General features: G+C 45.8%; 1 protein-coding gene across 2 annotated transcripts; it reads right to left on the bottom strand.

The window, feature by feature from the left end:
- Positions 1–492: 492 nt before the first annotated feature.
- Positions 493–25,940, bottom strand: Dcaf12 (DDB1 and CUL4 associated factor 12). 2 transcript variants are annotated; one of them, XR_012910084.1, is made up of 10 exons: positions 25,547–25,940; positions 24,240–24,494; positions 11,796–12,002; positions 10,430–10,490; positions 8,376–8,569; positions 7,490–7,555; positions 5,058–5,220; positions 3,079–3,257; positions 1,459–2,573; positions 493–1,348 (listed from the first exon to the last, which is right to left on the bottom strand). XR_012910084.1 is itself a non-coding variant. In XM_075967485.1 (9 exons), exons 1-9 carry the CDS (start codon positions 25,622–25,624, stop codon positions 2,415–2,417), a joined length of 1,362 nt encoding a protein of 453 aa, XP_075823600.1. In that variant the 5' UTR covers positions 25,625–25,940; the 3' UTR covers positions 493–2,414. The 2 variants fall into 2 exon arrangements, 1 of the variants encoding a protein (XP_075823600.1); XM_075967485.1 differs by having other exon boundaries at positions 493–2,573.

Here is a 25,940-nt window from a genome sequence, read left to right as displayed (position 1 = left end):
TTTGTTTTGTTTTTTGTTTTTCGAGACAAGGTTCTCTGTAGCTGTGGAGCCTGTTGTCCCCCAGAACTAGCTCTTGTAGACCAGGTTGGCCTTGAACTCACAGAGATCCACCTGCCTCTGCACCCCTCCCTGCCAGGATTAAAGGTGTGCGCCACCACCACCCGCACGGGAAGGCATCTGTCACTGTGGCCACTGTGTCCTACCTTATGAAGAACATTGAAGACTCATGGTTCCAACTACAAAAAACGGCCACTGTGAAACTACTTCCTGTCATTCTCGGGGTCCCACCACCGACCCTGACTGCACCCAGTGTTTTGTTTCTCTCAGCATCACACTACCTCCCCCGGGCACAGCCATCCTCAGCTGTCCCCAGAGACAGCGGTGTTGCCCCTTAGCTGGGGAACAGGAGCAAGCCACTCTAGATACCCTAACCAGTCCTCTGGGGTCTCTTCCCTGCAGCTTCCTTGCCATACACAGTCACTCACACAGCTCTGCACTAGGATAGGATTTATTTTTCCTTGGCAAAAGTCAAATGCTACATATTAAAAACAGAAAATCTCAAAACAAACTCATCACAGCAGACGGTCTGGTCAAAGCACAAAGCATCCTACTCAAGATTTTTGTTTTTTAAATATACAAGTCAGTTTAAAATGATAAGTTCTGTGAGAACTAAGAAATCTACAGCCTGTAGTTTAACAATAGAAAAAATTAAGACAAAAGATTCATAGCATCCAGCATTTTGCTTAATTTCCTGTCATAGCACCTATTTCTCTAGACTATAGGGAGATTATGCTAACACCTGTGGCATATGCTGTGTACTAACAAGTGAGCTTGCTGCTTCCCTTCCCCAGCAATCCAATGACACAGAGAAAACGGGAAGACCTGGGAGCAACTGAGAAGTTGGACGCAGGTCGAATACTCCGTTTCTCAGGACTGGGTGACGCCCAGCTGCCTGCAGTTAAAAAGCCTCAGACTCAAAGTTCAAAAGAAGAAGAAGCGTAGTATGATCACATCTGTGCTGTCACAGCCACCTGTCCTACCACCGCAGGTGCGAGCCAGCGGAGCAGGGGGTGACTTCCTAAGCTCCACCGCACTGCGAAAACAGACATCCCACACAGCGCTCGCTACAATCACTCCTTCCTGGACAAAGCCTGTCGGAAAATACCAGCAAAAACCCCAAGAACGGAACAGTTCCTCCTACAAGTCCTAGGAGACTGTGAATGGTAGCCAAGTCAAGAATGGTAACCATGGTCTTGGCCAGATCAGACCCAGAGCAGAGAGGAGACTCTTTACCTAGACCAGGAGGCCTGCAGTCCCAGAGATGGAGACGGGAGAGGGGACTCTTTACCTAGACCAGGAGGCCTGCAGTCCCAGAGATGGAGACGGGAGAGGGGACTCTTTACCTAGACCAGGAGGCCTGCAGTCCCAGAGATGGAGACGGGAGAGGGGACTCTTTACCTAGACCAGGAGGCCTTCTGCAGTCCCAGAGATGAGCCCAATGTTTTAGCCAAGTGGCCTGGGCTAAGACACCAGAGGTTAGGAAGTAACACACACGGGCATTCTTACTTGGGGATACACAGTGGGAAGGACAGGCAGGGGCGAGCAATCTGGAGTCCTGGCATGGAGCCTCCCCTCCTACCCCAAGCCTGCTACTCTAACTCAAGGGTTTTCCTGGTGGGGTTTGTTTCTCTAAATTTTCACTTCCTACAGTGTCAGACATTACAAAAGATACAGGCTAGTCCCAAAGCTGGACTCTGAGTAAAGTTGTTTCTTTTATAAATACTTTAGTACAGATAATCCTCACTCTGAGTAGTGTGACACAGCGCCAGCAGGCACACAAGTTCACACTCCGAGTAGTGTCAGTGACACAGCGCCAGCAGGCACACAAGTTCACACACACACACACACACACACACACACACACACACACACACACGGCTCCCAAACTTTCACAGAAAGTCTGACAGCTACCACATAATTATAAAGGGGCCCTACCTCTCAAATGAAGTAAGGTGAAAATGACCTTGTCATTTCAGTGTAAAGAAGCCAGAGAAAGGAGAGTGTGTGTCACTTAACGAAAAACTAAACAGGGATTTGTAACAACGTTTGGTTGAAAAAGCAGAAAAAGAGGGGTTAAAATTTTGATTACTGAAAGGAAAACCAAACAACAACAATAAAAAAATCTACCAAACAACTTAACAAAAAATCCAAAACAACAAACCACCAACCAACCAAAGAAAAACCCCACCTTTTAAATTTCTGCAGAGCTTCCTCCTAGTACTGGCTGAACCATGGCAAACTAGGGTCTGCGCTATACCAGGAGGGCTTCTACAGTGGGGGAATCAAAAGACCAAACAATGAAACTGAGGGTGGAAGTTAGTGTAAATCTGCATTTGGGAGAAAGTTAGGTGTCATTAACTCCACAGTCCAGCATAGTTTCCATGGAGCCCAGAAGGGAGGGGACCTCCTGCCACAAAGAGCTTCGTTCCCGACGAGTCATAGCAGTGGGTGTAAACAGCATTGGGGAAGAAATCAATGTCCGAAAAGTAATTCCTCCAGGTTTCATCATGATTCTATGGGAAGAGAAAGAAACTGTTAGTACCACTAGGGAAGAGCCAGAAAGAACAGGAACACCTTCTAGTCTCTGCCTGAGCAAAGGGTTCTATACCTGCCACCTGATGTCACACACTGGTCCTCATGGAAACTGAGCTGAGAGCTTTCCAGAATCCAACTTGTGAGGGACAACTCACTGGCAGCAACAACAGGAAGTTCCTTTTCATAACTTCTTGCTGCTGTTACTTGAAGAAAATCTTAAGGCACTGGCATATTTTACTGTCTTTCACTTATGCTTTGCAATCTTCCTTCAGTTTATGGAGTGCTGAGATTACAAGCATTTACCACCACTGACCTACTGGGCTCCCCCCCCAGAGCCAATATATAGACACAAAGGAGAGCCAGGGGAAGGCGCTCTGCTCTGCTCTGCGGAATACCAATAGCAAAAGAGGGAGGAGGGCTAAGCAGAGGAACGACAATTGCCCCTCCGTCAAGCAACCACTACCCAGGTCTGAGCTCACTCACCAGCCAGCCCTTGCCCGTAGTTAGTTTCAGATTCTCCCCTGCGAGTCTGGGCTTGGATCCATAACAAGGTGAGAGCCTCTCTTCCAGAAATCTCTGTGCTCGGATATCATAGAAGAGCAGGGAGCCCTGCCCTGTGCCCACAGTGATAATATGTTCATAGAAGCTCACTGATCGAATCCCTGAGAGAGAAAAGCACAGAGCAATTCAGGGACAGAACAACCCAAATTTCACATGGTACCAAGCCAATGGCTAAACAGAACTCATGGTGACTGACAGGACTCTCCGCTAATACGACAAATGACTGAGAATGTCCATGTTGTTTTCTGCCAAAGAACGTATATGTGAAATTGTGTGTGTCACACCTGCAAGCAGGACCGGAGTCACCTCACATAACTACAGCTCTTCTCCATCACCTGTTCCTCACACTGCGGCCACTGTTACCTTCCTATTACCAGCATGGCCCTACAGCAAGTATCTGGAAGTCTGTTATTCATGGCATGATGCCAGCTTTTTGGATCAAAGGGAAACCACATCTGCCCCACCTGTGGATTAGGTAAGTATATGCACGTCGGTGTCTCCTGGCGTCCGCGTGAGGCTAGGGACCTTTGTGGACTAGTATTTCCTTATGTAAGCTACCTCCATTAACGTAACCAAAACCCTTTAAAAGCTGGGCATGGTGGTGCATGCCTTTAATTCCAGTACTGAGGAGAATGGAAGCAGATCTCTGTGAATTCAAGGTAGCATGGTCGACCCAGCAAACTCCAGGCTCGTCAAGGATACCTAGGGAGACCTTGTCTCAAAACAAAGCAAGAATGCTGCTGCCGCCGATACTAAGAACCCTCTGAAACTTTCCACTGTACACCAATCCAGCTGAACCTTATTTCTTCTCCAACTTTCTAGTCTAAACTTACACATCTCAACTACTTACAAATAAATCTAGGGCTGGTGAGATGGCTCAGCAGTTAGGACTCTTGCTAGTCAAGGCTGGCCACCTAAGTGGATTCCTGTGGCTCCCATGGAAGGAGAGAACCAACTCTCTTTGACTGCTCTGTGGCCTCCACTCAGCATCATGGCACCCACCTTCCCAGCAAGAAATAAGAAACAAACACAAACATTGCTTATGTACTCTCTACACAGAAATAACACTCTTTGAAAAAGAGAATAAACAGCCGGGCGGTGGTGGCGCATGCCTTTAATCCCAGCACTCGGGAGGCAGAGGCAGGCGGATCTCTGTGAGTTCGAGACCAGCCTGGTCTACAGAGCTAGTTCCAGGACAGGTTCCAAAGCCACAGAGAAACCCTGTCTCGAAAAACCAAAAAAAAAAAAAAAAAAAAAAAAACGAAAAAGAGAATAAACTGTAACCCCCACCGTTCCTTTTATTTGTTTTTTGAGACAGGGTTTCTGCTCGGAGCACGAGACCCTGATGGCAGGGGAGCGGGTTCTGATGAGACTGCAGCTAAAAGATCCAGAGAGCTAGGGCATGGCCAGAGCCCTATATAAGATTCCCCTGAGTACAATAAAGTGGGCATTCTTGTCTCAAGGATGTCCCCGTGGCCCTGCCTGTCTGTCTGTCTCTGTCTGTGTGTGTATTTTTTTAAATTTTCAGACTAGTTCCCATAGTGTGTAGGAGTAGAGCGTGGAACAGAACCGGTGTAGTTTTGCATGACCTCATACTCCTCTAACTCCTCCCACCAGAGTCATTCAGGTGCATAACAATTTTAGCTCAGGCAGGGCCCCAGCAAAAGATTCCCGGGACTAGTGCTAACAGCTTATCTCCTCACGGTGGTTTGTCCCAAACCCTTCTACAGCCTAGACATTCTGTAGCCACGTGCACGTAATTAAGTTCTTCTCTTCTGTCACCAAATACTCTACATGGTACACACAGATCACTATTCTTGTTTGGAAGTCAAATAAGAAACAAAAGGTAAAAAGCCATTTGCCCTGTAGCTGTACGCCTGAAGGAACACACAGGGACTTACCACTGCCTCGCTCCCTGGAGCAGACAGACTTGACGTTGTACGACGGCTGTCGTGGATCCAAGAAGGAGACATGCGCCTGAGAGCCCACTGCATACACTGACCATTCGCTACCATAGGCCAGACACACATTCTCTCGACAATATGGCAATTTGGTGGAAAGGAGCTGAAAAGAAATACAGCCATAACTAGCATAAAATGGACATTCTTGTGCCCAGCCTCTGTGGGCTTCCTGTACACACAAATTATCTACCTAAGCCAGGAAAAAGACAAAGTAAATGAGTAACTTCTGGGTTAGGGAAAAGGTAAAGCTGGAATTAAATAATGAGAATGCCAGGAAAAGCCAAGAACTATAGTTTATTTCCAGGAATGAGCCCAGTGCACTAAACCTAAGCCTCACCCTGATCTGTCTGCAAGATGAGCCACCATTCTCCTTGTTGCTCTTCAGATAAAGGGACTCATTTTAAGTGCTGTGGGACAATGGCCTTTTATCCTGTCACTTGTATTATTTTTATTTTATTTTTTAAACTTTCCTCCTATATTTTTTCTTTTTTTTAAATATTTATTTATTTATTATGTATACAATATTCTGTCTGTCTGTATGCCTGCAGGTCAGAAGAGGGCACCAGACCCCATTACAGATGGTTGTGAGCCACCATGTGGTTGCTGGGAATTGAACTTGGGACCTTTGGAGAGCAGGCAATGCTCTTAACCACTGAGCCATCTCTCCAGCTCACTTGTATTATTTTTAATAAAATGCTGATTGGCCAGTAGCCAGACAGGAAGTATAGGTGGGGCGATGGTGGCCAAGCAGGAAGTAGAAGCGTGGCAATGAGAATTATGGGAGGAGGGAAGTTTCAGTCCACAGTAGTCTCCCAGACACAGAGCAAGTAAGATGTGACTGCCTCGCCAAAAGAGGTACCAAGCTAAGTGGCTAACAGAGACAAGAATAATGAGCTAATATAACTTATAAGAGAGTTACTGGCCGGGCGATGGTGGCGCACACCTTTAATCCCAGCACATGGGAGGCAGAGGCAGGCGGATCTCTGTGAGTTCGAGACCAGCCTGGTCTACAAGAGCTAGTTCCAGGACAGGCTCCAAAACCACAGAGAAACCTTGTCTCGAAAAACCAAAAAAAAAAAAAAAAAAGTTGTTAGCAGGTATTATTAATAAACCTGTTTTCTCCTTAATTGTGTTGTTGCAATCTCAGCCTCTTTAAAAGACTTTCCTGTCATTCTGGCACTGGAAGATTGAGAAAGGATCTCAAGTTGGAGACAGATTTTTTTTTGTGTGTGTACATAGTGTTCTGTCTGCATATATGTCTGCAGGCCAGAAGAGGGAACTAGACCTCATTACAGATGGTTGTGAGCCACCATGTGGGTGCTGGGAATTGAACTCAGAACCTCTGGAAGAGCAGCCAGTACTCTTTTAACCTCTGAGTCATCTCTCCAGCTCATAGCTAATCTTTGAAGAAAGAAGTGGTAGTGTCATATGTCTTTAATCCCAGTACTTGGGAAGCAAAGGCAGGCAGATCTCTTTGAGTTTAGGCCAGCCTGGTCTACAGAACAAGTTACAGGATAGCCAGAGCTACATAGAGAAAGCCTCTCTCTCTTTTTTTTTTTATTGAGAAAAGGAAATAAAACAAGTTTCCGCCTCCTCCCAGCCTCCCATTTCCCTCCTCCTCATCCCACCCTTCTCCCCCTCCTCCCACCCGAGAAAGCCTGTCTTAAAACATAACAACAAAGAGTTCGAGGCCAGCCTGGTCTACAAGAGCTAGTTCCAGGACAGGAACCAAAAAGCTACGGAGAAACCCTGTCTTGAAAAAAAAAAAAACATAACAACAAAGGCCTTTTCTTGCTTAAGCATGGTGGTTGTCAGTATTTCCAGTCTTTGGGAGATATTTTAGAAGTGGGAAGATCACAAATTTAAGACAAGACTGGACTACATAAAGAGATGTCTCAAAAATAAATTTAAAATATATACAGACTTTTCTTCAAAAAACGCATGCTAGACTCACAACTTCATGCCCTATGCAGTTCTATTCCCAGACCTTGGGAGAAAAGGTGTTTTGGACAAATCCACTATGACTCTGAAACAATTACAGTATTCTAAACCTATGATAAATTATCACATAAACCTACCAAGTCATGTCAGGCGGTGGCATTGTGCGCCTTTAATCCCAGCACTCTGGAGGCAGAGGCAAGTGAATCTCTGTGACTTCAAGGCCATTCTGGGTTACAAAGTCAGTTCCAAGACAACCAGGACTATTACACAGAGAAACAATGTCTCGAAAGCACCCCCCCAAACTACTGAGTCATATTCACACTTTAGACAGTTCACACCTTAGACAATGTATTCCAAAGCACCACCACCCCATCCCCCCACCCCCACCCCCGCCAAAAAAACCCCACCAAACTACTGAGTCATGTTCACACCTTAGACAATGTATTTTCAGCCTTCCAGAGATGAAAGTAGCCATCCAGTGATACTGCTCCCAACTCCTACAAAAGCAATGAAAAAGAAGTTATAATATGATCTGCAGCAAACTGAAGTAGCAGGATGTGCAGGGGGCGAGCCTGAGGGCTGGGGTTCTCCTGTCCTCCACTCCTATTCCATGGTGCATTAGCCTCACTCCACAAATGGCAGCCAGGTAGTATATTCAATTCCACAAAGCAAGCATAGTCTCTAACAACCTCTGCAGGTCATGAGTGCCCTGACATCCTAAGACTGCTAGAGCAGAGCTCGCAAGGGAAAGGCTGTTTTCTCAGTCCCAACGTGGGAGCTGTAGGTACAGAGAATCTATTTCTAGTAAACCACACATACCCACACACATGTGCAGGCAAAACACCTTTACACATAAATAAAATTAAAAAAAAAATGAATTGGGGCCTGTCCCAGGTTTTGCAGAAGCCAGTCTCCTTTCTGGGCTCTCGTTCTAGACTTAGATTCAGCTTACAACCTCACCATCAGAAGATGTGGCACAGTGCTTTAGGTGAAACTCAGTAGCAAGTGTGAGATAAAGGATTAATGAAAGACGAGGAGCTTAAAAACAAGGATGGCTTTTACAGTAAGTATGAAAATCAAATCCAAAATAGAGCCCTTGAAAAGGGACATGCAAATGAGGCAGTGTCAGATTAGAGTGGACCACAGATGTGGTCTACCCAGACAAAGCCAACAGAAACAGAGCCTGAGCCTGACAGCCCGTCACTCCTCCCCAGCCTCCTAGACTCTAAAAGGCCACGGTGCCCTACCATGGAGGAGAAAGGATCCCCTAGATAAAGTCAGGAGAGACAGGCTTCTAGGTCCCTTGGTTGTTCATACCTTGTTCTTGTTGTTGAAGGCTAAAGCCCGCACCTTGCAGTTGTCCGGGTTTGTATCCTCCTTGGGGATATCTTTTAAGGCCTTGTGAGTGATGTGAGCATACACAGGGACTGGTGACACGTTATGTCTTGCATCGCTTTTGGTCAATACATCATCTGTCACCTCCCAGAGTCCCATAGAACCATCACGCGAGCCTGCAGCACAGTAGATTCACAAATGTCAAATATACTTAACCCTCCATGAGAGAACCCCACAGAAGACTACACGGGCCTTTACTTTTCAACATACTACCTGGCACTAAAGATTGGCTACGTGGCCTACCCCAAATACTACATACAGTATGTTTTGTTTTTTGTTTTTTGTTTACTTTCTGTTTTTCTGTGTCATCTTGGCTGATTTGGTACTCACTCTGTAGACCAGGCTGGCATCGAAGACACAGAGATTTGCCTGCTACCTGTGTGTGCCACCATCATCACCTGGGTGGCATGCATTAAGCCAGATCTCACTCTGTAACCAAGGCTATCCTCAAACTTGCAGCATGACTCTCAACCTCCATTCTTGAGTGCTGGGATTGCAAGCATGAGCCATCACACTCAGTTCAGATTTCTTCATCTAGACGTCTTTTTCTACAAACATTTCTTTACAGGAAATTTGCCTGCCTCTGCCTCCCTGAGTGTGGAATTAAAGGCGTGCAACACCACCGCCCAGCAAGAAGGAATTCTTAGTGCTGGAGCTATAACCCGACAGAGCACTTGTCTAGCATGCATGGAAGTCCTAGGTTCAATCCCCAGCATCACAGAAAACCTGATATGATGGTCTATACCCATGATCTAAGCCCTTTGGAGGTGGAGGCAGTTGGATCAGGTGTGTTCAATGTCGTCCTTCGCTACACAGTGAACATGAGATAAACACATATAAGGCCATCTCAGGTGTTGTTTTTTCTTTTAAAGAGAAAGAAAAGGAAAAAGATGTGTTTTTTTTTTTTAATTTTATGATCATTGGTGTTTTGACTGCATGTATATTTGTGCAAGGATATCAGAAGCCCTGGAACTGAAATTACAGACAGGTGTGAGTTGGGAATTGAACCTGGGTCCTCTGGAAGAACAGTCAGTGCTATTAACCCCTGAAGCATCTCTCCAGCCCCGAGATGGTTGTTTTTATATGCTGGGACTGTAACTCAGAAGCAGAACAGTTGCCTGAGCACAAGGACTGTTCACCTACCGCTCTTCATTCATTCATTCATTCATTCATTCATTCATTTACTTACTTACTTATTTATCTATTAAAGGCAGGGTCTTACTATGACCTCCTAGCTCTCCAGGCCTCCTGACAGAATAGCATAGCTTCAAAACCACAGAGATCTGCCTGCTCCTGCCCCAGGAGTGCTGGGATTAAAGGTGTGCCCTACCATACGTGGCTCCTGAATTCAATTTTAAATACCATAAGCCAAGCCAAATAAAACCCATTCATTCTTTTTCTTAGGAAACAACAATGAACAAGAAGCTTTCTTTTCTTTAGCTCCTTGACCAGTGCTGAATTAATTCCCAGGGCCTCACACATTCAAGGAAAACTTTTCTTTGAGCCTACCCTGGATTGTTCGCCAAAATAAAATGAGGCCATCCATCTACAGCAACACCGAACATTTACATTTTCATTAGAAACAATTCATAACATTAAAGCCCATACACAAAGATATCTATTTACTTATATTTCTGTCCTCCCACTCTCCTATCTCTTGCAATTTTTTTGAATTGTTAAATTTACTTTTACAATTTTTTAAAAAATCTATCTATCTATCGATCGATCTATCTATCGATCTATCATTGTTTCTTCAAGGCAGGGTTTCTCTGTGTAACAGCTTTTGGCTGTCCTGGAACTTCCTTCATAGACCAGACTGGCTGCAAACTCACAGAGATCCACCTGCCTCAGCCTCCCAAGTGCTGGGATTAAAGGCGTGCGCCACCACCACCCAACAAGTTTATTTTCTATCACACTACTATAACTTAAACTTCCTCTTTGCACCACCAAAGCTTCCTAGAGGAGGGCAACTTTACCAGACACTGCCATAGTATCGTTGATCCATGCAATGGAAAAGATCCAATCCTTGTGTCCATCCTTAGAGGGTAAGTGACATGCACAGAGAGGAAAAACAAAAACAACAACAACAAAAGATTAGTAAAATAAGAACCACAATGAATTCTTCTGAAAAGCATACAGGTCTGACTAAAAAATATCTTGTAAAACCTTTATGTATGAAAGGGCATGGCTACACATGCCTGTAAGTCAGGAAGCTAAGGCAGAGGATCCCAAGTTCCAGAACAGCATGAGCAACAAATGGAGACCCTGCCACAAAACAAATAGAGCCAGCAAAAGAGCTCAGCAAGGTGTTCGCTGCCAAGTATGATGACCCAAGTTTGATTCCAAAAACCCCCACGAAGGGGAGTACTGAATTATCTCTCAGTGTCCTCTGACCTCCACGAAGGGGAGTACTGAATTATCTCTTGGTGTCCTCTGACCTCCACATGTGCACCCCCCCCCAAGATAATGTAAAACAACAACGACCAAACAAAAGCATGGTCTCTGGTGATCTTAACTGTAGATCATACTATCTGGGGAGAACCCAAGGTAGAACAAAACTGGCACTCCTGCAGACAAAAAGAATTCCAAAAAGGGGTGCACACCTTGAATCCCAGCACTGGGGAAGCAGAGGCAGGAGGATCTCTGTGAGTTTGAGGCCAGCCTGGTCTACACAAGGAGTTCCAGGATAGCCAGGACTACATAGAGACCCTGTCTCAAAAAACCAAAACTCAAAAACAAACAAACAAAAATCCAAAAGCAACAACAAAAACAGAACGTCCAGAGGACAGAGCTTCCAGCTTCCAACCTCAGAGTCCTATCTTCTGCCGGGAACACTCCCCAGTGCCACCCATGTCTCCTTTAGGTCTCCTGCCTCCCTCTCAAACACCATCTTCTCCTTACTCTCCTGCTACTCTGTGGTATAAGTCACACTGATGTGCTACTGACTTGAATGATATACATATTGGTTCACGGGTCACACTCAACACTATACTGAAGACAAGGGCTTTATTGATTTTATTCACTGCTATGTTCCTGGAGCCAAAGACAATGCCTGACTACAGATGAACTGGGAAGCTATTTTCTGACAGGGCAGTGGGAGATATGTGGACCCTGTGAACTGAAAAACACCCCACTATTCACCACAGAGAGGAACCACTTGTCCCTTCTACCAAACACACATCCTGGTTCTTACCTCTGGGGTCCTAATCTCCTTTCTGCTCTCTCTTCCACCCCTCATCCCATGTCAGGAGAATTCTAGAGAAAACCATTCCTTTCTAGGTTAGGAGAGAATCATGTTTTAAAACAAGGTTAGTTCTAACGACAACCAATGGAAAAACTTACATCACCCACACACACAGGATCTAATGTGGGCAGCCGATAGATGGCCAGACTGTTTGGGTTGTCTCCTCCAGTGGCTAGGAGTGTTCTAGAAGGATTCAGCTCTATTGCATGGATACCACAGCCCTGCTGAGACACACCTCCAGGTTCCCGGTCTTTCAAAATGGGAATCTTGGTGATCTGGCCTGTCTGGACATCTACTACAAAGAGCTGCAAGAGAAAAGAGGTGCACAAAACATAGTTTTTACTTCATGTGGTCAACACTGGTACAAACACCCATTTGTTCAATTAGAGTCTACTATATAGCAGACCCTAGGGATTTTCATTGTTGTTTTCTGTTTTGAGTCAAGGTCTTACTATGTAGCACTAGTAAGCCTGGAACTCACTATGTACAACAGGCTGACCTCCAACTAAGAGATCTGTCTTCTTCTGTCTCCCAAGTACATAAGCCACCATGGCCAGCATTTATTTATTTTGGAGACAAGGTCTCACTGTGTAGCCCTGACTGACTTGGAAATCACTATGTAGACCAAAACCTGGCCTTGAGGCTTATAGGGATCCACCTGCCTCTATGCATATTAAAAGGCGTGCACTGCCAAACCCAGCAGAATAATGGCATAACTAAGGCCATTAGTCAAACGAAATATGAAATAACTTAAAATGACATAAGATTAAAGTTTAACATTTTTTTAAAAATTCATTCATTCATTCATTTATTACAGATACAATATTCTGCCTGCATGTATCCCTATGGGCCAGAAGAGGGCACCAGATCTCATTACAGATGGTTGTGAGCCACCATACGGTTGCTGGGAATTGAACTCAGGATCTCTGGAAGGGCAACCATCTCACAGCCCCAAGTTTAACATTTTACATTAACATATTAGAAAGATTCTGTCTACAGTCAAACCACCCTGTACGCACCCTATCTCCTCTGATCTCACAAGCTAAGCAGGGTTGGGCCTGTTTAGTACAAAAAAGATAAAACAAACAACCAAGGGGGAGGAGGGGCGGGGGGGGGGGATCCAAGGACTGAAAACATCTGTCTTCACGCTGAGAGGCAAACCTCTTTACCCACTCAGCCTTCTAGCTGCTCCTTAATCTTTCTTACTGGTACTACAAATATTTGGCACAAACTGTATAAGGGTGGACCCAGACTCTCAGCTCTGAAAAACAGAAGCAGGGGGAACAGACTTTTTAGGTCAGCCTGGGGTACATGAGAGCCTATCTCAGAAAGAGCAAGGAGCTAGAGAGGGCTCGGTGGTCAATAACAGGTACTGTTCCTGCAAAGGACCCGAGTGTGATTCCCACCATCCAGGTAAGGCGGCTCACTAACACCTGTAACTGCAGCTCTAGAGGGAATCTAATTCTTCTGGTTACATAAGCATCTTCATTAACATGCACATATTTTTACACACACACACACACACACACACACACGCACACACACACACAATTAAGTAAAAGAAACTTTAAAATAGTTGTATCTAATTATTTTACTAATTAGTTTTACAGGGTACTAAGAAAGGCTCAAAAACCAATGAAAAACTGAGGTGACTTGAATGCAGAGGGCTCAGGAAACCAGTCATACCCACACCGTCACTCTTGAGCGTACAGAGGAATGGCCAAGCACCTGGTGCAGGACTGACTGGCCTGCCTCTTCACAAGGATGCACGGAGATGTGGGTGGACTGGCACAGAACTGCTCACACTGACAAGGGCAGAGGCTTCAATGCGGATCCCTGTTCCACACTCAGTGCTGCTGTTCCACACTAACCTACTGGGCCCCCAGCCAGAAACTGGCAGCTAAAGCCCTGGCTCCCTTGATCTTCCCTTCTTGGACAGGGGAAAGAGCAAGTAAAAGGTTACTGAGAAAGATGTAAGGTTAGGAAGCAATGAATGTAGGTGGGGGTAAAAACACATGAATGCACCCACAGGACAATGGTTTTCAAAAGGGAAGAGAAACATACAAAGTGACTAGAAACACAGTATCCCATTTGTAGTGAATGTGTGCCGGTTTCCAGACACTAAGATAAACTGCACTAGAAACACAGAATCCCATTTGTAGAATGGACCCCAGCACAGAAAGGAGAGTGGATGTGTCCGCTTTCCAGACACTAAGATAAACTGCACTGGTCCAAGCTTGATGGCTCAGTGGGTGAAGACACCTAATGCCAAGTCAGGCATCCTGAGTTTGATTCCCAATGCCAATGTGGTGGAAGGAGAGAATCAATTCTCTCAAAAGTCTTCCTCTGATCTCTATAAATAAATACAGAGATCTCGATACTGATATTAAAGAAAAAGATAAATTATTACAGTCAGATAGAAAGACAGAAGGAGCCGGGCAATGGTGGCGCACGCCTTTAATCCCAGCACTCGGGAGGCAGAGGCAGGCGGATCTCTGTGAGTTCGAGACCAGCCTGGTCTACAGTGCTAGTTCCAGGACAGGCTCCAAAGCCACAGGGAAACCCTGTCTCAAAAAACAAGCAAACAAACAAACAAAAAAGACAGAAGGATCCAGTCGTTTTATCAAACTAAAACAGTAAGGAACAAAAGGGAGAGTCAAGATCAAAAAACAACAGTTCGTGTGCCAAGAAGGAAAACAGGCTGCATGAATCCACCAGACAAGAGAAGCCAAAGGAAGGTTCTCTAGCTCCCTGCTCCAAGATCTTGCCTTATCCTGATGGCAAAGTCATGGCATCAAGAGGTGGTGATAGCTGGTCACACCGCACCCACGGACCAGAGGCAGTGATGATGCTAGCGCTTGCCTCTTTATTCTGTCCCAACCCATGGAGTGGGGCTGCTCACAATTAAGGTGGGCCTTTCCACCTCAATCAACCTAACCCAGATAATCCCAGTCATATACATGCATACTTACTTGTTCATGTGTGTGTGCACACGTGCATGCGTACACACAAGTAACATGGTATACCTACGGAGGCCACACGACAACCTGCAGGAGTTAGCTCTTTCCTTCTACCAGTAAGTCCCAGATAGTAAACTCAGGTCAAACTGGATGTCTTTACCTGATGCTGGACCCATGTTGACTCACCAAACTTCCTTGGTGTATGTCTGTTCAGGATTTGAACCAGGGCTTCGTGGTGCCTCTACACATTTGTTTTTGGAGGGTGGAGTGTCCTCAGACAACATTGTCCAGAGCTGGCCTTAAACTTACTTTATAGCGTAAGCTAGCTTTGATTTTTTTTGTTTGTTTTTAAGACAGAGTCTTGACAAGCAGTGGTGGTGCATGCCTTTAATATTTTAATCCCGGCCCTCAAAAGGCAGAGGAAGGGAGATCTCTGAGTTCTTTAGCCCACTGCCCAGTGCTGAGTTCATTCCCACGGCCAGGGCTATACATAAAAACCCTGTCTTGAAAAACCGGAAGAAAAAAAAAAGAGTCTCACTACATAGCCCTGGCTGTCACAGAACCCAGTATGTAAACTAGGTTGGCCTCGAACTCACAGACAACCTGCCTCTAGCTCCTGAGTGCTGGAGTTACAAGCCCGCACCAACAGGACTGGTCACATTACTGTTTGCCTATTTTTTGAAATAAGGTCTCATGTAGCCTCTTGGCCTCAAACTTGCCATGTAGCAGCAGGTGGCCCCGAAATGATTCTACCTCCAAGTACTAGAAATAGAGGTGTACGCCACTAACCCCAGCTTTCTGCAGTTTCTCATGGCCACAGAGTACTTCACTGCATAGATAAACTAGCATGGAATGAATAAATTCCCCGCTCTTCAACATTTATGCTGTGTTCAACATTTTTCTGAAGATTTATTTATCAAGGATATAGTGTTCCGCCTGCGTGCATGCTTGCACACCAGAGGAAGGCATCAGATCTTAATACAAGCGGTTGTGAGCCACCATGTGGTTGCTGGGAATTATACTTAGGATTTTTGGAAGAGCAGCCAATGTTTTTAACCTCTGAGCTAACTCCAATCCCCAAATTTTTATAATATAAATGCAAGATCAAAAGTTGGACATGGTAGCATGTATATGTATTCAGTGCTTTGATTTCTATAACAAACCAGTACCTTATCTGGGAACACTCATTTAATCGGTAGACGACAGAAGACTTCCATACCTCAATACAGTACTTAGGGTGTGTGTGTGTTGCTGAAGATTGAACCCTGGGCCTCATGTACTCTCCTGAACTACAGTCCCAGAAACAAGGCTTTTTTGTTTGTTTGTTTGTTTTGAGACAGGGTTTTTCTGTGTAACAGTCCTGGCTGTCCTGGAACTAGCTCTTGTACACCAGGCTGGCCTCAAACTCACAGAGATCCACCTGCCTCTGCCTCCTAAGTGCTGGGATTAAAGGTGTGACCACTATTGCCTGGCTTGGCTTACAATATTTTAAATATTATCTTAGAACTCTAAGGAAATTTCACACTGGCCCAGATATTGAGCAGCCTGGGGTATTGCAGTGAAAAGTCTGGGAAGTATGATCTCATATAAAGAATTCTGACAGTCCGTACAGAGTTTCTCTTACAGTCCTGTGCTTCAGGTCAGGACGAACTGATCTGTCTAACCTCCCACACAGTTTTCATTTGCGGTGCTGGTGTCAGGCATAGCGAGCACAAGCTTGGCCACTGGGCTATACCCCACCCACCCTCTCACCAACCACATTGGGATTTGAACAGGAAAATGTCTCGCTGGCACGGTGGCACACACCTGTGGTCCCGGTACTGAATAGAATGCCTCTTGAAGATGCAAGTTTGGATAAAGGCTATGAGCACCAAAGGCGGCAACATGCTCCTTCCCTACTCACTATCCAGCAGCTGAAACCACAAATAAACTCTCCCTGAATAAAGGGCTCAGATCACATCAAATTATGCAGATGTTATTTATCAAATGGAAGGATAAGTGTTTAAAAAAATGCATGGTAGTGCATCTATGAATTTACATGAATCTAATCATTAGCGTTACGAAAGATGCGGAGAAAGAAAGAGATTTCTGGCCCCCAAGTCTGCCAGCTCCTTCCAAGTGGCACGGTCCTGGACGACAAAGAAATCATCCCTATCTCAAAGGATGAAAGCTGCTCTACGTGACATCTTGTTCCTTCCTCCTGTTCCCCATGCTCAGCCCCTACCTTGTTTGTCTGCAGTGCTGGGGTGAAACTAGGACCTCGTCATGCTAAGCAGGGTGTTACTGAGCTACATGACCTGCACAGCTGGGGAATACAGGAGCATCATCGGTTTCCTTACATAAAGAGGACAGCCTGAGAAGAGAAAAGCACTACATAAACAGGTCCAAACCTCATCCGAGCAATGCATTCCAAAAGACAAAAGGCAGTAAAAAACAAGTCTACTATCATCACACATAGAGGCAAAAGCTCATTCTTAACTCCTGCTCTTCCTAAAGCTTTACACATGGCAATCCTACACCTAAATATCCTCCCAATAAAATCAAATTGTCTAATTCCAGCACTCAGGAAGCAGAGGCAGTTGGATCTCTGTGATTTCTAGGACAAGTGAGGCTACTCAGAGAAACCCTATATCGAAAAACAAAAAGCAAAAACAATCAGATTCAATTGTCTGCTGGAAGTGGTGGCACACACCTTTAAACCCAATTCTAGGGAGGCAGAAGAAGGCACACTTTTATAAATTCTAAGCTACCCTGTTTAGTATAAAGTTCAAAGATAGCCATGACCCTTACTGAGACCCCAAGACCTGTGTCCAAAACAAAAACAAAATTAGCTCTAAAAATAGGGAAACCGCTAATTCTGGGATTAAAGAGGGAGGGGAGGGCAAGTTCACCTGATAGTACTGCTGTTAGCCATGGGGTGGGAAGGGAGAATAAAGATACATACCTGGTGGCTAAACCCAAGACACTTAATTATTTTCGAAATGTTTTGCAACGTGGAATCTGTATCACCCAGGCTTTCTCTTGGAGAACCTCCTGCCTTATGTCCTGAATAGTTGGATTTCCGATATGCCAGCTCTTTATAGGTGTGAGTGTAACAGCACACACACGTCACAGCTGCACATATGGAGGCCAGGAGATATCAGGAAATTAGCTCATCTACCTTGTTGAAGCAAACATCTCACTCGTTTCTGCTTGCACTGTACGTATTTTACCCACAGTGATCTCAGTTGCCCCTACATTTTACCTTGAGACAGGGCCTCACGAACTGACCTGGGCTGGCCGAAACTCATTCTGTAACTCAAGCTAACACTCAACTTTTTAAATTATTTCAAGATAAGTTATTTGATTTTATGTGCACTGGTGTGAGGGTGTCAGATCCCCTGGTAATTGAGTTACAGACAGTTGTGAGCTGCCACATGTATGCTAGGAATTGAACCTGGGTCCTCTGGAAGGACAGCCAGTGCTCTTAACTGCCGAGCCATCTCTCCAGCCTCAACACTGAACCTTTATTTTTTATTGATGTAGTTTTCAAGACAGGATTTCTCTGTATAGCATTGGCTGCACTGAAACCCACTCTGTAGACCAGGCTGGCCTCAAACTCAGAGATCCACCTGCTTCTGCCTCCAAACTGCTAGGATTAAAGATGTGAGCCACCACCACCAGGCCCCTTTTTTGGTTTTTCGAGACAGGGTTTCTCTGTTTAACAGCACTAGCTGTACCGGAGCTAGTTCTTGTAGACCAGGTTGGCCTCATACTCACAGATATTTGCCTACCTCTGCCTCACAAGTGCTGGGATTAAAGGTGTGCGCCACCACCACCCAGCTTTATTATTATTTTATGTGCATTGGTGTTTTTCTTGCATGCACCTTGTGTGAGGGTATCAGAGCTTGGAGTTACAGACAGGTGTGAGCTGCCATGTGGGTGCTGGGAATTAAACTCGGGTCCTTTGGAAGAGCAGTTAGTGAGTGCTCTTAACCGCTGAGCCATCTTTCCAGCCCCTATTTTTATTTATTTAGTGATAGGGTCTTATGTCATCTAGATTGGTCTTGGTTTTGCTGTGTAGCCAAGGACTGCCTTGAATTTCAGATGCTCCTGTCTCTTTCTCCCTAACAGTGGGATCATAAATATACAACACCATATATAATTTTAAGAAGTGCTGGAAATCAAGTAGTGTCTCCTGCATGACAGGAAGACACCACCAACTGACCCAGCCCTAAACTCTATAAAAAAGCAGGTAAGTGCTCTTAACCACTGAGCCATGTCTTTAACTCCGCTGGCCAAGAACTTTGATCTTCTTCCCTCATTTAGTCACTTGAGTAGAGGGGATTACAGGCTGGCACCGCCACATCGGCTAATAAATCCATCCTGTCGCACACGCCTTCAATTTCAGCACTCAAGAGGCAGAGGCTGGCAGATCTCTGAGTTCAAGACCAATACGATCTGCCCAGCAAGTTCCAAGACCTATCCATGGCTACACAATGAAATCCAGCCTCAAAAACAACAAAACACACATACTCACAACAGGGAAAAAAGTATGTGTCAGGGGAGCTGAATAATATCTGGCCAGGGAAAACTTCCTGACTCTGTGCTCTTTCTTTCTTTCTTTTTTTTTTTTGGGTCTTTCGAGACAGGGTTTCTCTGTGGTTTGGAGCCTGTCCTGGAACTAGCTCTTGTAGACCAGGCTGGTCTCGAACTCACAGAGATCCGCCTGCCTCTGCCTCCCGATTAAAAGCGTGCGCCACCACTGCCCGGCTTTCCCTCCAGGCTCCCTGTTTGCTCTGCAGCAGTTCCGGCCTTGTCAATCACGTGTTCCTCCAAAGGTTACTATGTAGCTCCTCTTTTTTTTTTTTTTATTTTATTTTAGGTTTTTCAAGACAGGGTTTCTTTGTAGCTTTGGAGCCTGTCCTGAAACTAGCTCTCATAGACCAAAAATAAAATTAAAAAATTAAAAAAAAAACTCTTATAAACTACTAACTCCCAATACAGACTGACCTTCTCCCAAAGGCCAACTATGGGATTCTACCTGAGCCAATGCCTTCCATCTCTCTACGTGCTCAGTCCATCATTTGGACTTAGTCCATTCACTCACAGTAAAATCCAAGGTCTCTCCCTGGAGCAGGCCCCTAACCATATCATCCCCATGTCTCTCAAACCCCTATGTAAAATGGATAGGTTTCCACAACCAAGCCCATTCCAACTCTCTTTAGATTGCTGAGGCCTATCACACCGGAACTGAAACCTCCCTCACAGATCAGAGTTTTATCTTTGAAACAAGGTCACACTACACACCCTGGGCTGACCCGGAACTCAGGAGATTCACCTGCCTCAGCCTCCCAGATAGTTTTCAACTTTGAACTGTCACACCAGATAATGTACTCAGGAGATGCACGTATCTCAGCCTCAAGTGCTAGGGCCTCAGCCAGCTAGTTTCCAGGGGACCAGCAGATCAGATAATGCGATGCTCTTTACAGAAATGAGCCCAAGAGCAGCTCGGAGGGAGAGGCAAGAGGCTCAGGAGTTCAAGGCAGGCTCTGGCTGCATAAGATCGGGTTGCAACAGAACTAAATAACAAAGGCAAAAGTAAGAAGTATTTGCCAAACAACAACACACTTCCTCCTTGGTTCCCTACTTTGGTTCTAGAAGCTGAGAAACAGAAAAATAATACCATTTAAAACAAAAACAAAAAAAATAACAAAAACCAGAGCTTGACATGGTGGCACACGCCTTTAACCCTAGTACTCAGGAGCCAGAAGCAGCAGATCTCTGAGCTAGAGTCCAGCCTGGTCTACAAAAGTTTCAGGATATCCAGGGCTTCGAAGAAACCCTGTCCCCCACCCTCCAAAACAAACAAACAAACAAACAAACAAAAAAGGAAAACCAGCTGGTTCTGGAGCACTGGCTGCTCTTCCACAGGACCCAGGTTTGATTCCCATGATAGCTATCAAGTGTCTCTAAGTACAGTTCCAGGGGATCCAATACCCACTTCCGGCCTCCTCAAGTACCAGCGCTCTTACATACCCACAGGCAGAGTTAAGAGTACCTGTCTATAATCTCAGCAACCACCACACAGGGACTGGTACTTTCAAGGTCATTCTCTGCTATATAGTAAAACACAAGCCAACCTGGGCTACATGAAACCCTGTCTCAAAACACAACAAAAGAAGACAGCCTCCTCTACTTCAAAGCATTTTAAGTCATGAAGATATAGGAAGGCAGAAACAGTTATTAAGTCTAAGTTAGGGGTCAGGAGTGATCAAACACTACTGTGACCCTAGGACTGGGGAGGCAGAAGCAAGCGGATCTCTGTGAGGTCAAAGCTAGCCTGGTCTCCACCAAGTCCCAGGAAGAGAATGAGCGGAGGAGAGATGAAGTTAGGAGGGTACGGAACTCAACAGGCTGGGGACCTGAGTTCCAACCCCAGAGCCCATGTGGTGGAAGGCGGGAACCAACGCCTGTGAACGGTGACCCCCACATGCCCAGTGTGGCCAATGCAGTACTCATCAACACGTGAAATTTTAAAAAAATGAAAATGGGCTTTTTGTTTTGTTTTCAGTTTTTCGAGACAGGATTTCTTTGTGTAACTCTGGCTATCCTATAACTATAGACCAGGCTGGCTTTGAACTCACACAAATCTGCCAGCCTCTGCCTCCTGAGTGCTGGGATTAATAGCCTGTGCTACCACAGCCTGGCTAAACTACATTTTTTTAAGTTAGAAAAACAGAAGTAGGGGGCTGGAGAGATGGCTCAGCGGTTAAGAGCATTGCCTGCTCTTCCAAAGGTCCTGAGTTCAATTCCTGGCAACCACATGGTGGCTGACAACCATCTGTAAAGAGATCTGGTGCCCTCTTCTGGCCTTCAGGCATACAGACAGAATATTGTATACATAATAAATAAATAAAATTTAGAAAAAAAAGAAAAACAGAAGTAGGTATTAAGAGTAAATTAAAAAAAAAAAACCAAAACTTTGTTTGGTCTACATGTCCGTCTAAACAGCACACATATGCTTGGTGCCCACAGAAAGCAGAAGGAGCATCGGATCTCCTGGATCTGAGTTATAGATGCGTGTGAGCCATGTAGGGCTGGAATCAAACTTAGGCTGAGCCAGCTTTCTTTCTTTTTCTTTTTTTCTTTTTTTTTTTTTTGGTTTTTTGAGACAGGGTTTCTCTGTAGCTTTGAAGCCTGTCCTGGAAGCTCTGTAGACCAGGCTGGCCTTGAACTCACAAAGATCGACCTTTCTCTGCCTCCCGAGTGCTGGGATTAAAGGTGTGTACCACCACCACCTGGCTTCCATCTTTCTAGTCTTAAATAAACTCAATTATTAATTGATACACTCACCTTCAAAATATCATCAATAGGTAAAGAAGCAGGACACTTTTTCTACTCCAAGTGTCAGCAATGCCAGTTTCCTAAGCCACCAGGGTACAAATGAAATCAGAAAAAGGAAGTTTGTGCAGGCTTCCTACCAGCACAGAGTTTTGAAAGTGTTATGTGTAAGACAAACAACCTTGAACAGAAGAAGTGAAAGTTTAGCCCCAACCACCATAGTATTATTTCCTTCCTCAAAACTGGTCTTTATAAAGACACTTCTAATACTAAAGGTATTTGGCACGTTTTTTTTTTCTATGTTTGGCGGTGGGTATACAGCCACACCAAGCTCTGCAGTTCAGTCTTTGGTGGTTTGTTCTCTTTCCATCACGAGTCCTTAATTCTATGTGCACTGGTGTTTTTGCCATGGGTGTCAGGGCCCCTGAAACCAGAGTTGCAGACAGGTGTGAGCTGCCATGTTGGTGCTGGGAATTGAACCCAGGTCCTCTGGAAGAGCCGTCACAAGAGTGTTCCTAAGCCCTGAGCCATCTTCCCAGCCCCATCACATGGGTTTTGAGGGTCAAACTCAGGTTGGCAGGCTTGGTAGCTTTTGCCCATTGAGTAACCAAGATTTTTTTTTAAATTATTCTTATTAGTGTTTGTGTGGTTGAGTGTGGTGTGTATCTCAGAAAGTGTGCCATGGTAGGCATGTGGTAGTCAGAAAAACCAACTTTATAGAAACAGGTCTTGTCTTCCACCCTTCCTGTGAGTTCCAGGGATCAAACTCAGGTTGCCAGGCTTGGACAGTAAGCATCTTTCCATTGAACACTCTCACTGGCTCAAGGTTTTCTTGATATAGACAAATCTCTCTTTTTTTTCTTTTTTTGTTTTGTTTTTGTTTTTCGAGACAGGGTTTCTCTGAGTAGCTTTGGAGCCTGTCCTGGAACTTGTTCTGTAGACCAAGGCTGACCTCAAACTTAGAGAGTAACCTCTCTTTTAAGTAACCCCAGATGTTTTGGTTTAGAGTCACTTTGCTCACCATTATAACATCACTCGTCCAGCCACCCTAGGAGAGACGGAAGACTTTATCCACCACAAGCTGTCTCTTCTGGCACCGACCATTTCTGTACGGTCTTGCCATTTGTACCCTTTATTCAAATCACCACAAACGCGCCAGATTCGCCTGCCAACCTTGTGCAGGGCCATGCCCATCTCTGCAGTGTCTCAGTTTTAGTATACCCTGCTCAAGCACGCGCTACATCCACTGTGGACTTTATTCTTCCTATAACCATGCGGTTATATGGCTTACAGGTAAGACTTCCCCTCCAATCATTATAACTGTTACTCTTTCAAACTGCTCCCTATCCTCATATATTTAATTTTCCTCTCTTCTTCACAAATGCTCATACCCTAAAATATGCCATCAGGCACACCCATTTCTTGTCTTTTTTCTTTTGTTTTTCGAGAAAGAGTTTCTCTGTGCAGCTGTCCTGGAATTTTCTTTGTAGACCAAGCTGGTCTTGAACTCAGAGATCCACCCGCCTCTGCCTAAAAGTCTGCACCACCACCGCCACCACCCAGCACGTCTTGTCTGTCTTACAGGAAACTCTTCAGATCTTTCCTTTCTGTTTCTTCCGAGACAGGATCACAGTATACAGACCTACCTGGAACTTAAGCTCATCTACTGCCTAGTCCTCCAAGTGCTACGTTTGGATTCTACTACATGAAAAAGCATCTTTGCCTTATTTCTACTTTCAGCCAAGTTCTAAACACTCCTCCATGTGTCAAAGGCTGGTACACGGCCATTAAGCTGTCATTACCATGCATGTATCCTAAACGTGCTCCGGGCATCAATTTCTATCCTTTCTTTGAGGTCTCCTACTTAAAAGATGAGGCTAAAGCACTAGAAGCAGCGGCACACACAGATCCGGGGGCCTAAAGACACATGTTCATGTGACACCATCCAAAGATGCAGAAGTGAGAGGAGGAGAAAAAGGGGACGAGGCCATTAGCGGAAAGGAATGGAGAGCGAGACAATGGCTTTCTAAAAGAAACAGATGGAGCCACCTCTCCCTGAAGAGCCCAGACCCACACTTGGGTTTGTTCTTTCCTTGAGCACCTCTCTGCCCTAACACTTCTACTGAAAATCTCTTAATAAATTCCAATTCTGCTCATATAAAAGACGTAAATGCAAAAGGGGGCAGATGCACGGGAAGGCCCTCGAGCGGGTGAAGCCATGCGTCTCAGACCCAGGAGAACAGAGCTCCTGACACTTACCGTGTTGCATTTTGTGCCACACACCACTTGCCTATGATTCAACCACTGAGAAGCAAACACTTTATTAAGGGTCCCAAGGTGAAATTCTCTCTCCTTCAGGAGACCGGGAAGCTGTTGTGCCGCATAACCATGTAACAGCCGAGAATAGTTGGTTTCATTCTGCAGCCTGACCTCCCGGTTCTTCAGGTAGTACACTAAGGATCTCTTCACTGGGGGGAGTCTTTTCCGTTTGTGTAGTGAGTGATCCCAGCCAAACTGTGGAAATCAACACCAGAAATCAGAGCTTTGGTCCCTTTCCTCGAAGGGAAGAAATCCCACTGTATTGGAGAACCACCACCAAGAATTCGTCCTTCAAGATTCACACAATCAAAAACGTCACGGAAGATTCACAGCCCAGAAAATACATCTTAACTCATCTTGCACTGAAATAAAGTTCTCACAGTGAAGCCCACTTAGGAAATGGGTAAACAGGATGAAAGGATTACCAGGCCTTTGAGGAAAGTGGAGGACTCAGAAACCCTATATACGCAGGTGTCCCTGTCAGGGAAGGAAAGGAGGCCCAGAGTACCGAACCCACCTGGGCTGCATTTCTACCCAGCCCCCTTCTCCCTCTCCGCCTGTGCTCCCCGAAGAGCATAAAGGGTATTCAAAGAGCCAAGAGTGGGATCCCGGATCTTCCAGGGCTGTAAGTCAATGGCCGCTCATCGGACACCGCGCGACCTGCGCTGAGGGCAGTTTTAGAATTCGAAAAATCAAATACCAACGGGGTGAACAGGAAGAGTGACCAGCGTCGGAATCACAAGTCCGAGGGGCCCTGCTCTCCAAAGGGGGCAGTATAGAGGCGACACCTAGTGTCTCTTTTAGGTGTCTAAATAGCCAAAAGGACCAGCATCCAGCTTGGAACATTGTTTCCTTGTTAGGAGACAATCGGCCCACATTCGGACATTGTTTCCTTGATAAGAGACAATCGGCCCACATTCACGGTGCCACTGAAAGGCTGACTTCGCTCTCCTTCCCAGATTCCCCTTGAACTCAGTTTTCTGAGAAGCCGAGGAGGTCCTATCTTCTCCTCCAGCTCTATCCCTGGCTGCAGACTTCCAGCGGAAGGCGTCATTTTGGAGTTTCCTTTTGGCTCTTCACCCTTCCGGCCCGCCTGCACGCCAGTAAACTGCAGGAGGACCGGCCACGACTCTACAGTCTCGGACCCCGGCTCTTGTCCCGCCCTGGTCCCTGGTTCCTGTCCCCAGCTGGAACTCCCTAAGCCTCTGTTGGGGTTCTGGCCATCTTCCAGGCCTGGAAGCCCTCACCTGCGGGCCCTGAGCGTCGCTCCCGGCTCCAGGCGAGGCAGGCGCTTTCCGCTTCCTGCTAACTGCTTTCCGGGCCATAGTGGGCAGCGCCGCCGTGGCCCCGCAGCCACATGGGGCGGAGGAAGCAAGGGGCGGCAGGGCGGCGGGTCATATACCGGGCCCCGGGGCCGCGCGCTTTCGTGCGCCCGGCCCGGAAAATGGCCCGGCCCTGGGGCTGCAGGCGATCAAAGAAAGGCGCGTAAAGGGAAGGAGGGAAAATCCGGGTAAGGAAAGGGAAGGGAAGGGAAAGGCAAAGCAGGATCAGGCAGCTTTCCGACAGCCAGGTCTGGAAAGGACGGCGAGCGGTGAGAACCAAAACACCCCCTCCTACTTGCCCGAGCCCCGTCACTCCTGC

Source organism: Microtus pennsylvanicus, chromosome 3, assembly GCF_037038515.1.
Source record: "Microtus pennsylvanicus isolate mMicPen1 chromosome 3, mMicPen1.hap1, whole genome shotgun sequence".
Classification (NCBI taxonomy): domain Eukaryota; kingdom Metazoa; phylum Chordata; class Mammalia; order Rodentia; family Cricetidae; genus Microtus; species Microtus pennsylvanicus.
This window is presented reverse-complemented; position numbering and strand designations above follow the sequence as displayed.

Bases quoted from the DNA above. Each gene is read 5' to 3' on its own strand.
- Dcaf12 (XM_075967485.1), bottom strand. From the start codon at position 25,624: ATGGCCCGGAAAGCAGTTAGCAGGAAGCGGAAAGCGCCTGCCTCGCCT. The intron at 12,003-24,239 runs GTAAGTGTCAGG...TTTCTCTTGCAG, and splicing joins GTGGCACAAAATGCAACACG to CTCTTTGTAGTAGATGTCCA. The intron at 10,491-11,795 runs GTAAGTTTTTCC...TTACCCTCTAAG, and splicing joins ATCCTGTGTGTGTGGGTGAT to GATGGACACAAGGATTGGAT.